We start from the raw sequence: 16,845 nt of genomic DNA, 5'->3' as shown, positions 1-16,845 counted from the left end.
GGGGGGGGGGGGAATTGTATAATTTTTTCATAATATACTAATTATACTACAATTAAAAATAATATTAAGGTAAAATTATCAAAAAATTAAGTTATGAAATATTTTATATGATATATGAAACGTTTTCTTTAAAATTTTAAGATATATGACCGACAAAGTTAAAATAAGACACCTTGTCTTATATAATTATTATAAAATTTAGAAAATTCAATATTGAGTTAAAAAGCAATATAAAATTCATAACGATTTAATAATATTATAACTAATGTTGCTGTATTCCTCTGTCCAATAGGAATTGTGTAGTGGACGTCAGATGTCAGCCGATAGTTGATGATTTTTACCGACTACTGGTTAAATTGCTACTGTCAGAGAAGCAGAAAATGACAGTGATGCTTTCCATGAGCAACAAAACAAAATGTGATCGAAATATGATTAATGTCCTAAATAAAAGTATAATCATATAAATTTAATAATTATTGTTGACTGTTTGTATGAAAGTGTGAATGTAACGTATTAGTGATTGTACTACAGTTATTGCAATTGTTGTTTTTACTTTACCTAACCTCTCTATCTATTAAATAGCACATTTATCTCACGTAACAAAAATTTGTATAATTTTATAATATTTGTATTTACTAAAAATGTATACACTTAAAAATGAAACAAATTGGTACGTATATTGTAAACTGATAATATGATGTAAATTAATCAAATGTGACTTAATAATACGGTATACAATTTACGAATGATTTTTTCCAACAGAAACTGCATATATTGTGGAAATATAAAAGCGTCTTAATTCTTTTTAGTACTATCTTTTAATATATACCAGACAAAATTTCTAATTGTCCTAAGATATCAGTACATTAATAAATTGATGTGAAAATCACTATCGCAAAATGTCTGAGAAAAAGATGGTTGGTGGTATTCCTGTAGAGTGTCTAACTGGAGAATCAGCTGCAATATGGTCTGGCTGGCGTACACTAGGAGACAGAGAGCTTGTAAGAGAAGCCTCTGCCAAGGGAACTCATATAAAATTAGCTTACAAATGTCTTGCACACAGAAGAAATTGTTCTGTAGAACAGGCATGTAGATACTTTGACAAAGAAGTAGATAATTGGATCGACGAGTTATTAAACAAGAAGCAGGTTCATAGAGCTTCACATGTTCTAAAAAATGTGGTACGTTAAATATATTAATATATTTTTTCCAAGATAGGTTGTTGATTGTAATTAATAAAGTTTTAGTAATAATTAAAAAAATAATGTATTTATATAGATGATAACTTTTGTATACAGGGAAAGGATCCCGTGGAACATATTTTTGTTATTTCTTTAAAAAGCAAGGATTCTCTTTTAAGAGACTATTTATGTGAATATATGATAAATATTAATGGATTCAAGAATGAACATATTGCAGCATGGAATATTATCAAATCAATTAAACAGTATGAAGAAAAATGCAAGTAAGTTCATAAAGATAAAAAATATAGTACATTATAAGAAAAATATATTGATACATTATTCTTTTATTTTAGAATTCAAAATGGATTAAGTTCTTGTATATGTGTAGATGACATAATGAAATTACCACAGAATATTGAAGAAGCTTTACGAACTGAATTATATTTTTCTTTGAATGATCCACAAGTTTTGGAAAATGTGTCAAATAATATTTTGTGGGATTATTTGTTGTCTAATAATAAAATTAATAGATTAAAGATATGGATTGATACAAAGTATAATCCAGATGTTCTACAAACCTCAGATAAAATTGATCCTCATTTGAAATCATTATTTACGAATTTAAATATTACACCTGATATGGTTGACTACATAGATTCTTCAAATGCTAGTGATCTTGTAAAAAATCTAGCTAAAAATCATTTATGCAGGTGTGCACATAATAGAGTTGTATAATATTTAATATTTATCTATACTCTTTCTTTGTTGGACTAATGATAAATCGAAAAAAAAACTCCAATTTTTTTATTTTAGATACGGCATTTTTACCAAAGAAGAAAAAAATGATTTGCGATTGATATTAAACCGTTCTTTTGGCTGTGGCATTACATTGGAAGAACTCAGTACAAAAATATTATCCTTAGCTTCCAGTAACATTAATAGAACGGAGTTCTTGAAAAACATTGATTATCGACTGTGTCTTATAGATTGCTCACAAAATTGTCATACTCAGGAAGACACTTTAAAACTTAAAACATTATTTAACGTTTTAACTGATATGTGCAATGCTCGAGATAATTACGAAGATGCGTTAATACATGGAATTGTGGGATCGATTAATTATCTCTCAAACGATTTTAATGATTATCTGAAAACAAATTACTTAGTAAGCTTAGCACTAATATTTTTGCAATCGTGGCAAATGCAAAATGCAGTGTGTGATAATGCAAACTCTTTAGAAAAAAACACGTCAATGAGAGATATATTTACAAACAAAATTGTTTTAAAAATCGGTACACATGTTATTTCCCAAGAAGTTCTTCAGTGCACACTTAAGCATATGCCGGAGCTGCGATATATCATTGAAGATCAAAGTAAAAAAGATGATATTACAGTATACGATTTATTGGATGGCTATAGAAATTTAAATTCGAAATCTGCATTTAAGTGGCGCTTTAAGAACGAGCCCATGCCTACTTTCATAAACGAAAAACTTGTTAAAAAATATGGACATCAAGAAACGCTAACATACGGTTATTATCTAAAAGAAGGTAGACCAAATATGGCTGTGCACCATTTACACGCTCAAGCGAAGTTACTGGGAAATGTATCCTCCCATAGGTTCGTATTCTTACTTTATTAATGTTAATTTTGTCATCATTAATAATTAAGACAAATTTTAGGAAATTCAAAGCAGCCTTGTACGCGCACATTCTTGCTTTGAGAAATTTAGATAAATCTGATATCGTATGTAGCTGTATTGCGTTCATCGAGTTGCTGAAAATCGACTCCAACAATTTACGATTACACGTAACTGTGGCAAATTATGTACAAGAACAGTTAAATATTTCCATAGGTAATTTAACTTATATAATTAATATGACTATAATAATCTAAAAAGTAGTGTCTACGTAATTCTCACTGTGTAGATGTTAATATTAACACCGATATGATGCGGACTTAACACCATGAGTTTTAAATTCTCACACACACACACACGCACACACATTATGATGATGTTTATATAAACATCAGAGATTTGAAATCCATATCAAAAGTGTGAAATTCATATCAATATTTTTTAGAATGTAGCGATATTAAGGTGAGAAAACATTGTAAAGGATATTTTTTATTATACAGGGAACCTATTGGAAAATGTAGTGTATAAGAATGAAACTGATTTAAAGACTGTAATATTGTATCTAGAACAGAGCTTCCAAAAACATTTAGCGGATAAAACTTTCGATGAGCAATTTGTTGAAATATTGAAAACATGGGACATCATCGTACGCTTTGCACATGTTCACAACTGTACGTTGCCCGAGATATTGTTGAAGTATTTAGCAGATCATGACTTATGGTTCGAATTTGTTGCAGTCTGTGATATATTCTCTTATCCCAAAATCCAGGTACGAAATATTTCCAATAGTGCTGACTAAAATAAAGATTGCATAAAAATAAAACTCAAATCAATCACGTGCTAGGTGTTAGAAAACGCTAAATTGTTCAATAATGCGAATGTACGGGAGCACCTATTAATGTGTTTAAGCAACGATAAACTTAGCAAATTTCAACCATATAACGAGCAGAAGACGAAATCTCAAGACACAAGACAATCACCATCAAGACAGCATAAAGAAATTGGAACGAAAGAAAGTGTAAGATCGCTGTTTGTTAATAATTTTAATTTCTGTACATATATAAACACAATACCATTCTCTAGAAATCTCCAAAGTCCACTTCAACCACATCGGAAATTGAGATAGACACAACTAGTGCAAAAGATATTCCTAATAACTGCACCTTGACTTCTTCAGATAATAACTTATGGTTAACTGTATTGAACTGTCATCAAAGTCAAGATCCACCTAGAGCATTAATTAATGCATCTCGATCAAATTTAAGACCTCTATTGACTGTCTTAGCTACGTATTACGAGGTATTATTTTATTTCAATTGAGTACTTTGATAAGATTTCATCAATCTTTCGTCTAAACGATTTAAAAATCTTGTGTTAATAGCCATCCTCTACAGTAGCATATTGCTATTGTTGGATGGTAATATCGACAGAAAGAGAGGACATACTTCATGATTACACAGAATGTTTAGAAAAACAAATATGGCCTTCTAATAAAGTATCAGAATTACTAAATAAAATGGTTCAATATGGTTACATTAAGACAATTAATCGAGCGTATAAAATTTTTATGCCTGTAAGTATGATTAACTTAACGGTATAATCAGGTGTAATAATTAAAATTTTTCATTACAATTGGTGCTTTGTAGGATAATATTTTGAATCCATTTTTTGAATTTTTGATGCAAGCAATCAATTACGGCGAATTCAAGGAAAATCAACAATATTTAGTAGAGTTTAAATCGCAATGTTCCTCACTTAAAACCAATGTATGTACATAATTACAATAAAACTATCTCAATATATTAGCTAACTTCAATAAGTTTATTCTTTTTAGAAAATTGTGGATTGGGATAGCGTCCATTTCACATATTTGAAAAATTTGTATTGGGTTGCAAATGTTGCAACCCAATGCATTGTTACTGCACTAAGCTACAGCTTTCAAAGTGCGTTTTTACGAATAAAATTTCTCGAAGCGCTAATAAAATGTAATTTTTCTACAGATTTACCAGGTAAAATGTACTCAATTTTGTAAATTAATCTGTTTTAAATATAATTGCAGTAACGTGTAAAAATTGTTGTTGTACATTATAGTTGCAGTACCAGATTTTCAACGTCTGTTGGATATAATGAAAATTCTGGAAAAAACCGATGTAAAGTTAAATTTCAGGATTGTTACTCCAATCAATAATACATATAATTTTGATACAGAGATTCAAAGATGTATTAATGATTTAATAGCAATCGAAAATTATAGCACTGCCTTAGAGTTAGCATGCTACACCGGATTCAATTCATCCGAAATTATATTAGCACAAGTAATATCTTTCGAAATTTATGGAAAAGTCAAACATTCTTTATATATTACAAGTTTCATATATATATATTTTTTTTTCAAAAGGCTCGAAATACTTTTAAACAATCTATAAATAAGAATGGTCAAGTAAATTCTGCCTTTTGGATGCAATGTGCTCAGGATTTTAATAAATACAATGTTCTACCTCAAGTAGCAGTTGAATTTTTTGTCGAACATGCTGAGAAAGTTATATCGCATAAAGAAAGGTAAATAATATTTTATATAACACAACGCGTAATTTTATATATAATCAATTATTATTTTTTTTTTAGATATGAAGTTTTAAAATTGGCCTATGAGACTTTGAAAAATACCGAAATCGATCAACAAACCATCGATACCCTGGAAATGGCAATGTGGAAATCGTGTATTTTAGCTGGACCTAAAAATATAGAATTCGACAATAATGATAATATTTTTAATAAATTAAAAACAGAGTTACTATCTGGTTTAGATAAGTTACAAGTCACTTGCTCCTTGATAGATGAAAATGAGAAAAGTGCTGCAGAAATTCTGATAAATAAATTAATTGATCTGGGCAAATTAAATACTGCCTTACGAATAAGCATTATTTTTCATTATAATCACAAAGTAAATAATTTACTTTTATTTGAAGATTTATAAGTAAATTACTAAGTTTCAAAAACATTATATCTTTTATAGGACTTGCAAATATTGATGTTGTGTTTAAGTTTAGCAGAGGGTGAAATTTCACCAATGGACTTAACTGCACAGCAAAAGAGTCTTTTAGAAGAAAAGAATCAGAAGAAGCAACAAAAATATGGACCTTTACGTAATCGCGGTCTGCAAAAATTTTCATCGTCATCATCCTGTATGTCTTGTTATTTTTTTTTAACGTTGATAATATTTCTACACTTTGCCTATCTAAAAATATTTTTCAATTTCCATATATTTCATTTTTACAGTGAATACAATTTCATCGAATGTCGAATCCAGCAAAACAGATGACACAACAATCAGCAATCGCCATCTTCAAATAGAGTGTATTTCAATTTTAGAAAAATTATCGGAAATCCTCGCACACGGAAAAGAGACATGTTTTAGAATTGTTTCATGTTATAAACTTGCTATACTTCTAGGGAAGACATATCAATCACTATTGATGCTAAAAGATCCGATAAAGTTCTTACAAGAGATTGTAGAAAGTAATATTGAAAATAAATTTGAGACTGCTAATGACATAATAATGTCTTACAAAATTAAAACAGAAAATGTGGCAATATTCTTGACTGAAAACATTACAATGTACATAATTCGTGCTATAGAAGGTAATTATGAGAAAAATATCTTTATTTCTTGTTTCAAATAATTATGTTAATATTAAAAATACATATATCTCTCCCAACAGATGGTCAAGAGGATTTGATTTTTATGTGGGGCTATTCCTTGAATTCACATTTTCATTTAATAATGGAACTTTGTAGCGATATTTCATTATTAGGTTTAAAATTATTAAAGGCAGCACAATCATCGCTGGAAAGATACGTTAGTACTCATGATGAAAAAAAAAATGGTAAAAAAATCATGATTTTCCACAATATTATAGTTGCTTTCCATTTATTCCGATTCTCAGATAATTCTTACTTGTAACGTCATAACTCAGTTGAATGCGCGTTCCTTTTGCATTCTGAGAAGTGAGATTGACCTGAGTTTTTACCTACAAACTGCACAAAATCGAGACCGTATGCTTTATTGAGTTTCGAAGACTCACTTTAAAAGTGAAGTTATAAACCTGTGTTGTTATTTGTTAATTTTACCAAAGTAAGCAAGTAGTGACGTCATTAATCTGAGTATTCCATACTCAGCTCACTTCAGACTCAGTTTCACTTGTGTGTAAATGGAAAGCAACTTATATTATTTTAAGATGAGCTAATATATATTTCTATTTATTGTGCTATAGTTTTGGGATTAAAAACAATAGTGGAATTATTAATAAGATCCCACGACTGTTTTACGGCTTCTTGTAACATGGAAGGAATAGCCTCAATATTACGAAAATGTCAAAGCCTCGCAAATATGTTACAAATCTTAAAATACTGGGCGTTACTGGTGTGTTTATTAATATTTTATTTAATCAATTATTCTTATTTTCAAAATTACATAATTTATTCAAATTTTTCTTCATATTGTTAGGTACGTCTTATAACCGGTGTTGGTCGATTTACTGAAATGAATTACGTGTTCCAAATCTTGAAAGAAAACGATCAATTCGAGTCTTTACTGGGACAGGGTTTGGATAAGGTATCATTACTTGTACGATATAATATAGACATATTTTTTTACTCTATTAAAAAACATTCGTAAAAAAAACATTTAATTAAACAGGTTCCAGGTCTGAAAATGGCACTGTTAGACTTCTTGAAGCGTCAATGCCCAGAGGACAAGGAATTGTTTACTCTAGTGGCGCTTCATTTTCGCTTGTATTATGAAATCGCCCTAATGTGGGAAAATGAGGCGAAGGAAATAATTAGAAAATTAATATCTGACATATTAAAAGAGTGCGGAAAGGGCATAACTGGAATTCCCGTAGAAATAAAGTTTACTCGAAACGATAATGTCTTAAAACAATTACAACTGGCAGTAACTAACTTTACTCATGCTACTCAATATTATTTACAGGTAAAAAAGGAATAAGAAATACGTATGCATTTCACTAGTATTATCATAAAAAAATTAATGCATAATTTAATAATTTCACTTCTAGGATAAAAAACTGAATCTCGCTAGTCAGTGCTCACATCAAGCCCAACTAGTCGCACTTCAAATTGGACTGCTAAATACAATACCGCAAAATCAACAAGCAGTATGTCTGCTGAATATGAAAAGCGATGAATTAGAGAGGATATTGTGTCATATCTTGAACTTTCCTCAAGCTCTTATTGTTATCCGTGCTTATAATTATCACGTTGATTGGGTTAATCTTATTTATCATCATTGTATTCTTAAAGGAGATACGGGATATCTCAAAGAATTTTTGACAGTTGTCAACCTTACGCCTATGATTGTAGAAGATTGTGCGCGTAGGTAAGTTTAATATGCGATTTATATATGTATACATATATATCTCGTTTAAAATTTATATTTAAATAATTATTTATAAAGTACTATTATATATATCTAGGTACAGATTAGAAAAGAGTATCAATCATTCCATGACAGATAACATGAAAATTCTAATATCTGAATTATCAGATGTTGAATGTAAATACATGTTAGCTAGTCAACTTGGCTTTAAGGATATCGTGGAGGAAATGCTCAATAATCCTATGGTAGGCGCCTATTTAAAAGACACCATTTGGAAAAAAGGATATACTGCATCATGATATAACTCATCATTTAGTGAAATTCGATCTTATTGTCTATAATAATAAGAAGTTTTTACCGTTTATCCAGATACGGTACTACAAAAATTCCCTAATAAAGAATGCAAATCCAAATATTGCAACAAATTGTCATAAACTTATTTATAATTGTTTTTATCATTTATAATGTACGCATTATAAGCAGCAATACACAACTTATACTTTTATCAATGTTTTAGTATTTATGTCGCAATAATTTTATCAATAAATAGTATTTTTTATATCATACCATAGTATTATTTAATGAACCTTATAGTAAATGCAGTTTTGTCATCCTTAGATTAATAGAAAATAGCTTATCAAAAGCAAATTAAAATTTTCTCAAAAATAATATCGTTCCAAATATCATACAGGGTGAATCCGAGTCGTCGAACCAGCTTTCTACCATATGCAGTCGATAATATATTTCTCATATAGTAAAAAGCTGGTTCAAAACGACTCTGATTCACCCTGCGTATATGAAGTATGTATCATATGCTGATACTCTGCTTTTATCATCACTACAGAGGCTTTTATCTTGTACGCATTACCGGCAATCGATTTAAAGGTTACTGCAATATGGTCATATGAATATACTCGAAAGAAGCATGTGTCGGTAACATGATTACATTCATGATCGATATTCCTCGTATATTCTTGCCCTTTAACATTAACTGATAATAATGCGTACCATTTCATCTACTGTCCATATCCTTAAAAGATAATTTATCTGTCGTTATTATACTTCTAACAAAGCTACATTACAGCAAAAGATAAAATCACATTGTTAACTATGCATGTTCCATAAAAGATTTGAAAGAATGATTATTAACTTATTGTCTATCCATATCACGATATGTGATAAATGTACTGATCGTTCGTAGACACATGAATAGATAAATATATCTTAAATTGATAACGTTGTAAGTGTCAATGTAATGCGGATTGAATATTTTACTATGAAAAAGATGTCGATACTACATTTATAGAACTGCAAAGAGATTTTTGTTTTAGAAAATTATTATACATACTTTTAATTTAATTTTAAATTAATGTAAAAATATAAAATATATAAAAAAATTTTTTTTAATATAAATTATTAAAAAAGCATAAGAGTTAATTGACTTAAAAATTGAATTTAAAAAAATAATTATTATATTGTTTAAACATTATACTAATTATTAAAATCAAATATTTATCATTCGTAGCACGATGTAATACGTGGAGATCGTTGAAAAATAATTTTGTGTAATTATTTCAGTCAACGTGGGAAATGACCCAATTTATCATTTTAATATCTACTATATTTTGCGCAGGGTAAATCTTAAATGCTGGCATATTCTAAACGCGGTTTTAAGCTTTATTGTTAACATTTAGCATTTTAACAACTTTTTTAAAGCAAAAACACATGTTCATAAATAGACAGAATAGAACATATAAATTAATAACTATATATATATATATACATAAATACTAAAGTTGAAAGATTTTCGAAAAATTTAATAATACAGAAAAAGGAACTATTAGAAGCCAAATTGAGCGTTAAATGCTATATTTATAAAGAAAGAAATTATACAAAACAAACATTTCAACCTCTATTAGATTATTTTCAAATTACAATTTAAATTATAATAATACAATTTTTTAATTACTGTTTGATTAAAATTAATCGAACAGCAATTTAAAAAAGTATACACACAAAATACAAAACCTTAAAATAAAACTTCCTTTTCTTACACATTAGCGTCGTTTGCGAGTTTCTTGTAAATTGTAAACAATTTTCAACGGCTCGTGAGTCACAAATAGATATTAATAGAATAGTCTCAACAATCTATTTGTCTAATCTTAACTCTAGGGCATTGTCTTCCATTATTACGCCTCTGAATACATCAATTTTTCTTTCTTCAATGACAACAGTTTTAAAGTTTTTTAAATACGTCGAGAATTTATTAGTCAAAAATTTCGTATAGAGAAAAATAATTTAGTAAAATGCTCTCTCTCTCTCTCTCTCTCTCTCTCTCTCTCTCACACACACACACGCACGCATGCATGCACGCACGCACACGCACACGCACACGCACACGCACACACACACACACACTTCTTTTCGTTTAAATATAACATTATATAATGTATTAATATATTTAACATTGCTGAATTAAATGCTAGTATTTTCAGAGATTCCAACTTTGAAAACTCAAGTTTATTGCATAAAATTTATTATCAAAGACTATATTAATGCTTGAAAATATATATAGAAATCTATAACAGCAGCAATAGCAGCGAATTGTAGTTCACATTGTAGTTCATTGAAGAAAAAATTGTATAGCTTTGAATACGTGTACTTTATTTTCAAAAGAAAATTTAGAATTCTTTTAGACATTATACCTTTCGATTCCTGAAAAGAAATGCAACGAAATAAAGGAATTTACGCATGCTCTATAAAAATATAAAAAAATTCTTTGCATTTTTATTTTACAGGTTATTAAAGTAAAACTTCTTTTCTTACATATTAGTAATATCGAGTTTCTATTAATAATATAACATCTGTTATTAAATAAATTACATAAGTATATCATATTTCGATAGTAGACATCTTTTCCAGGTATTTAAAATTTAATTATTCTTTTTAAAATTTATTGTATTCTTTGTACATTTAAACTAACATTTTTCTCCGTATATTTATGTGTGTGTGATATTTATATTATTTTTAAATTCATTTTTAGTTTAACATGTGCTTTTTGAAATGATTAACATAATTCTATATCTACTCGTTTTATAATATTTGACCATTAGGCCGATATCAGATTATATATTGAAGATTGAAATTAAAGATAAAAGATTGAAATTTGACCAAAAGGAACTAAAATTGTAATTTAAACATTGAAAATAATCCGACAGAGATGGAAATGTTTGTTTCGCATAATTTATTTGTTTATAAATATTTATATATATATATCGTTTAAAAAACACCCAGCTTTGCTCGTAGCTCCTTTTTCTGCATTAATGATATAATTTATCCCTCACTCTCTCTATGTGCTGTGTATACAAATATCTGTAGTACAGAAAAAATGAATCGATTTTACCGCTAAAGACCACCACCACCCATATTTTAAATTTTACTCACCAACATCATCGCCAATCATGTTTCGTATCATGATCTGCAACAAAAATTAATATTTTGATTATGTTTACATTAAATCAGTTTAATAAACAAATATAAAGTATCTCTTTAATTATATATATCTTTGTCTCATTTTAAGTATAGAAAATGTAGCATAGTGTATAGCTACAAAGAACAGACAGGACTGGATTTTTCGAATCAAACGTCATTCGAGTGGAAAGGGTTTCTTTTTGCTAGCATAAATGATTGACAGCGCCATATAGTGGTCAGTTTTTTCGGGTTCTTTCAAATACATAACTGTCGTATTTATTGGGTTCTGGTACAGCAGTTATTCGACTACTCGTAATTATAGCAGAATCCCGTAAAAATAACATAGCATACAAAAAAACGCGAGCGATTTATCAATAACATCAGTTTTTCGTTTTATTTCGAGATCGCTTCAATCTCATACATACATTCCTATTCGTAACAACATTCGTAGCAACATTATTAAAAAGATCTTTTTCGCGTATTTTTAGCCAGCAAAGAAATTCAGAGGCATAATTAAGACGCAGATCTTTCGAGACAGAAGAAATATAAAAATGTAATCATCTCTGAAAAAAACGGAATCCATAATCTATGATCTCGTCATAAGCCAAAACTTCATTCCCATAACATAAAGCTGAATCTCATATCATAAAGATGAATCCATATGTATATTGCGCTTGTATTTTATTAGAGATTCAGCGCACGAACACAATCTATGACGCGCATAAAGGAGCAGATATTCTCTACGGGAAAATTTACGTGTAATTTCGGTATCTTGCCCTATACACCTCTCTATTCTCCCGGAGTAAAAGCCGCTCACCGCGCGTATAATTTCGGTATATTTACGGGATTAATGCTTCCGTGAGCTCCTTCGTGTGCACGATACCCGTAGAGATAGGTTTTCGATAGATCGATTAGACCAGCTGGCATAGGCACGCGCTGCTAAGCCGCTTACGTCGACCCCAAAAACTTTTGCGCTTTTTTGGAAATTCGCGCGCGTCCCATAATCCGACAGGCATAGGCATTAACTGTAATTTCGAGGGAATGGAGTGATAATTGATTTCGAAGGGGATCGAGCAAAAGACATGTATGCGTGTAAAATGCACACAACTATGCCGCGAGTTTCTGCCATATGAAATTCCTGGTGCAAAATTACGCCTCTCAATGAATCCTCTTGCATTGTTCATGCTGCAATACAAAAAAAGGAGAATAATAGTGGATCCGGTAATATCGGATCAATCAAATCGGTTATCCGCTTATTTTCACGATTTTTTGTATTATAATAAATTACTATATTAAAAGAAGCATACACAATAACTTGTTTTAAATATATCTCAAGTATTTACTATCAGGATTTATTTTCACTTTGTTGTATCTCTTCTCTCGTAAAAAAATGATTTAATCTACCTATATCGGCTTTATCATTTATATGCGTTATAAAAAAGAAAAATGTTTGTGTCAAAAATTCTATTAATTAAAATAAATGTTTATCGTTTAATAATATCATGAAAGTCTTACATATTGAACTCTATTTAGCGCTAGATACGATGAGAGATACTTGCGTCTTAATGATATAAGACCATCCATTTATCGACACGTTAATTGAATATTAAAATCTGTTATGAAATTAATAGCATGCAATTATGTAAGTACCTTCAGTCATAATTAATAAAGCTCTTTTGTGACAATTACACCTACGCATTTTGTTTCAACAAAACAGTTTGAATAATTTTAGCAACAAGCTGTCCTTCCGTATTGAGCGAGAAAGAAAAAGTGGATATCGCATCTTAGATACTAGGGTTTAATTTAGGTACTTATATGAACGTAGATAACCGATATATTGATCTCAAGATGCAACCAATTAAATATTGAAAATATTGTTTGAGCATGTTATAAAGTGGGATAGGCGTGCACGAGTATACAAAGGACAACTAAATAATACGCTTCGCTATAATTAATTTGTGCACCGTCGCATTAAAAGTGATAGTATTATATTCAATCAAAATGAGCAAACTCATTACAAGTCGCTGATAATATATTCTCGCATGAATGTGAAGCTGAGCAATTACGAGATATAATCGAAAGCGTGGCTGATTACGTCAATCACACTATTCACTTTTTATTTCCGTTCAATTGCTGAAACTCGCGACGTCGATATAGAGATATCAAAACGACCCAGTTCTCGATGTTTATAGTCTGACATTCAGACGGAAGGGGCGTAATTCTGAGTTATACCGAACATTTTACCGAAGATTACAAGTTACAAATGAGAGCTATATATCGAGGGATTACATCCCGCTTGATGCGGTATTGAAAGAAGACCGGGCTTTGCCTGAGCAAACAAGTTCTCGGCAATTCGTCGACCTTCAACTCGCAGTTTAGCACAGGCAAATCCATAATAAAGAACAACGATAATGTGCGAACCCACCGAGACGACATATGCTTATGACAATAATCGCGTAATTCATTGATCCGTCGAAAATTACGCGCAAGGAATAAGTTTCTCTTGTAATCTGGTTTCCTCAGACCCTTTCCGACTTTCTGATTGAATGAGAGAAAAAAACGTCCTGAAAAAATACATGCAAAATACTTATTCTACATACATACATATCTCCCTGCCAATATTAGAAATAGGTATCGACATCGACATCTTCCTTTACTTCGTCATTTTCGGCAAGCACGGTTTTAATTTCAACAGTGGTGAAAAAATGTGATCAATAAAATCTAATTATTGAGAAAACTGCTAAGCTTTCGCAGTTAATCTGATCAAAGGGACGACTGGTATAATAAACTTGTCTGTTCCTCCTGAATCTATGGTATAGTATATTATACAACTATGTGTGCATATACAATTCAAAGATTAATAAATGCAACAATATATATATATAACCAATTAATCTCTAGATATTACTTTTTTTCCATCGCATATTGAGGAATTCTATCAATTTATATTCTCCGACGTGAAAGTAAGAAGACTTCTCGGATTCTTGTAAATCGAGATAAATATTTTTCTCTTGAGTTTGCATCGCAAAATTACCTATACAAGATGCACTAGGAACGTTCTTTCATCGTGATATAATTTATCGCGAAGTAAGCATGGCGTAACTAACGCACCATAACTAAAGATAAGCCCCACTCGACACTCATCTCCACTCGAGCACAATATCGAAATGCTGCATCCGGAATATCGTCTCCTGTTCAGGTTTACGTTACTAAAAGGGGCTCGAATATTGCTAACGTTACAAGCGATTCGACACGCGTTAACGGCATCACCAGGGGAACACGTTAAGTACTTATGTACGGACCTACTGTCCGCCATTGTATCATTCAAATCGCGTAAATAAATCGCAACGTCGATGCCCTTGCGCTTATAATCAAAATGTTTCATTTCGATTTTTCATGAAATCTTTCTCGCCCTTCGGTTCGTGTTACTAAGTAATAAATGATGTAGAAGAACTAGAGCGAATTTGAATTCTTTGAAAATTAAACACTTCCAATTTTTCATTTATTTATGCATTATACCTCATTCTCCTAGTTTTGATATTTATAATTTGCAAGTAATTAAAGCTAATGATTATCTGCACTATAAATGATCCTCGTGTGAAACACTTCGTCAATCAGTATTGACATTACATTTCATTGGATCACATTTCGTTGACCGAAATGAACAGGTTGACTATATGTAACCATTTATGTACTATAATGGGACGTATGACTTGTCCGATTTCAATGATGACGCCGTCGTGTCCTCGAGGTTCGATACAACACGTTAGCAATGTCAGTCTCTGATAACGTAGCTCATTGGGCGACATAATTCGACGGACAGATTCCGGACGAGCTCGCTCGCCAGCTACAAGCCAGATACGTCTGTTCACATAATTGTACGATCGCTTGAAAAATTGCGGTAGGATCTAATCACCGGTACGACACACTCACCCACACATACGTCTCGTACTAGCTTTTGAGGTGATTAATCTTGATAGCAGAGAGACCAATCAGAGCAAACCGCAAATAGGGCGAAGCTAACTAGCAAAGCAAAAATATACGAAGCAATCACGTATATTGACTTTAATTTTTACGCTTCACTATTTGCGCGCACGATCTAATTCTCGTAATTTCTTTTTCTGCTATCAAGATTTTACTTCAAAAAAGTTTATATTTGCTCGATGCCTCAACTTTAAATTATGTTTCCTGTATTCGTATTTGTGTATGTGTGTGCTTGGATCGTTTTAAAATAATTTGGAAAAAAAAATTTTTGTTAAATACAAGACATAATAAAAACTAGCAACTTAAATTCTGAAAAAGAAAGTAATAAAAAAGTGCTCTTATAATTATATTATTGGTTGACCGACGTCAGAAATGGCAAGTGAATACATTACTAGCATCGGTTGTACGTCTCTCGAAACTTTTAATTAACAGTTTCGAAGTCACATAAAAATTAAAATATATAATATTTTGCAAAATTTTATAAGCCGTTAATATAAAGTCTACTCACGGAAGCATCATGTATTATACATTAATATATTATATATTATACGGTACATAGATTAATATACATAGATTTATCCAAAGATATTTCCATTTTTTCATTTATCTTTCTTATCATCTATAACGTATAATAATTATTTTAAAATAATCTTTTTAAAAAAGAAAAAAGTATTGCTTAGAAGTCTTAAAGTGTATTATTTTTTTCATTTCTCTTTGTCATAAGAGTATAAATAATGTAAATTTGATTATATACGTTGATTATATACTATACATATTAAATATAACAAATATATTCTGAGCACTTTATCTATCTAAAGATTAAAATACCAAGAACAAAAAATGCTCTTTAAACTATACCTATACATGTTTTTTTTATTGCATTCTTGTGATGTAGACGGTTATATCGATAAGAAAAATTATATAGCGTCAATTGTAAACAGACCTTATGTTTTAAAAAATTTTCTATAGGTAATCGCAATAAATAATCGCAATATTTCTTTTATCTTTTTGGATCTCTTATATGCACACAAGTAAAATATAATCTGTATAGCAATTGTTTCGTGTCGATATTTTAAAAACGCATATCCCTTAAAAATCTATAAAATATACTATTCACCTCTAGTAGAAAATAACGTCAATAACGAATTTAGAATTGCCAAGTATTTTAC

At 30.1% G+C, this 16,845-nt stretch overlaps 1 protein-coding gene across 1 annotated transcript; it reads left to right on the top strand.

Moving 5' to 3' along the window:
* Window positions 1–790: 790 nt before the first annotated feature.
* On the top strand, window positions 791–8,534 carry SPG11 (spatacsin). Its single transcript, XM_018550938.1, has 22 exons — window positions 791–1,181; window positions 1,299–1,465; window positions 1,538–1,894; window positions 1,998–2,804; window positions 2,867–3,039; window positions 3,324–3,592; window positions 3,668–3,841; window positions 3,907–4,122; window positions 4,205–4,396; window positions 4,470–4,589; window positions 4,658–4,832; window positions 4,915–5,138; window positions 5,222–5,382; window positions 5,449–5,767; window positions 5,840–6,008; window positions 6,103–6,465; window positions 6,546–6,710; window positions 7,098–7,246; window positions 7,331–7,438; window positions 7,523–7,816; window positions 7,902–8,221; window positions 8,319–8,534. Exons 1-22 carry the CDS (start codon window positions 900–902, stop codon window positions 8,518–8,520), a joined length of 5,406 nt encoding a protein of 1,801 aa, XP_018406440.1. The 5' UTR covers window positions 791–899; the 3' UTR covers window positions 8,521–8,534.
* The last annotated feature ends 8,311 nt before the right edge of the window (window positions 8,535–16,845 follow it).

Source organism: Cyphomyrmex costatus, unplaced genomic scaffold, assembly GCF_001594065.2.
Source record: "Cyphomyrmex costatus isolate MS0001 unplaced genomic scaffold, Ccosl1.0 scaffold132, whole genome shotgun sequence".
Taxonomy (NCBI): domain Eukaryota; kingdom Metazoa; phylum Arthropoda; class Insecta; order Hymenoptera; family Formicidae; genus Cyphomyrmex; species Cyphomyrmex costatus.
Note: the sequence above shows the minus strand (reverse complement) of the source record. Positions and strands in the feature narration are given on the sequence as shown.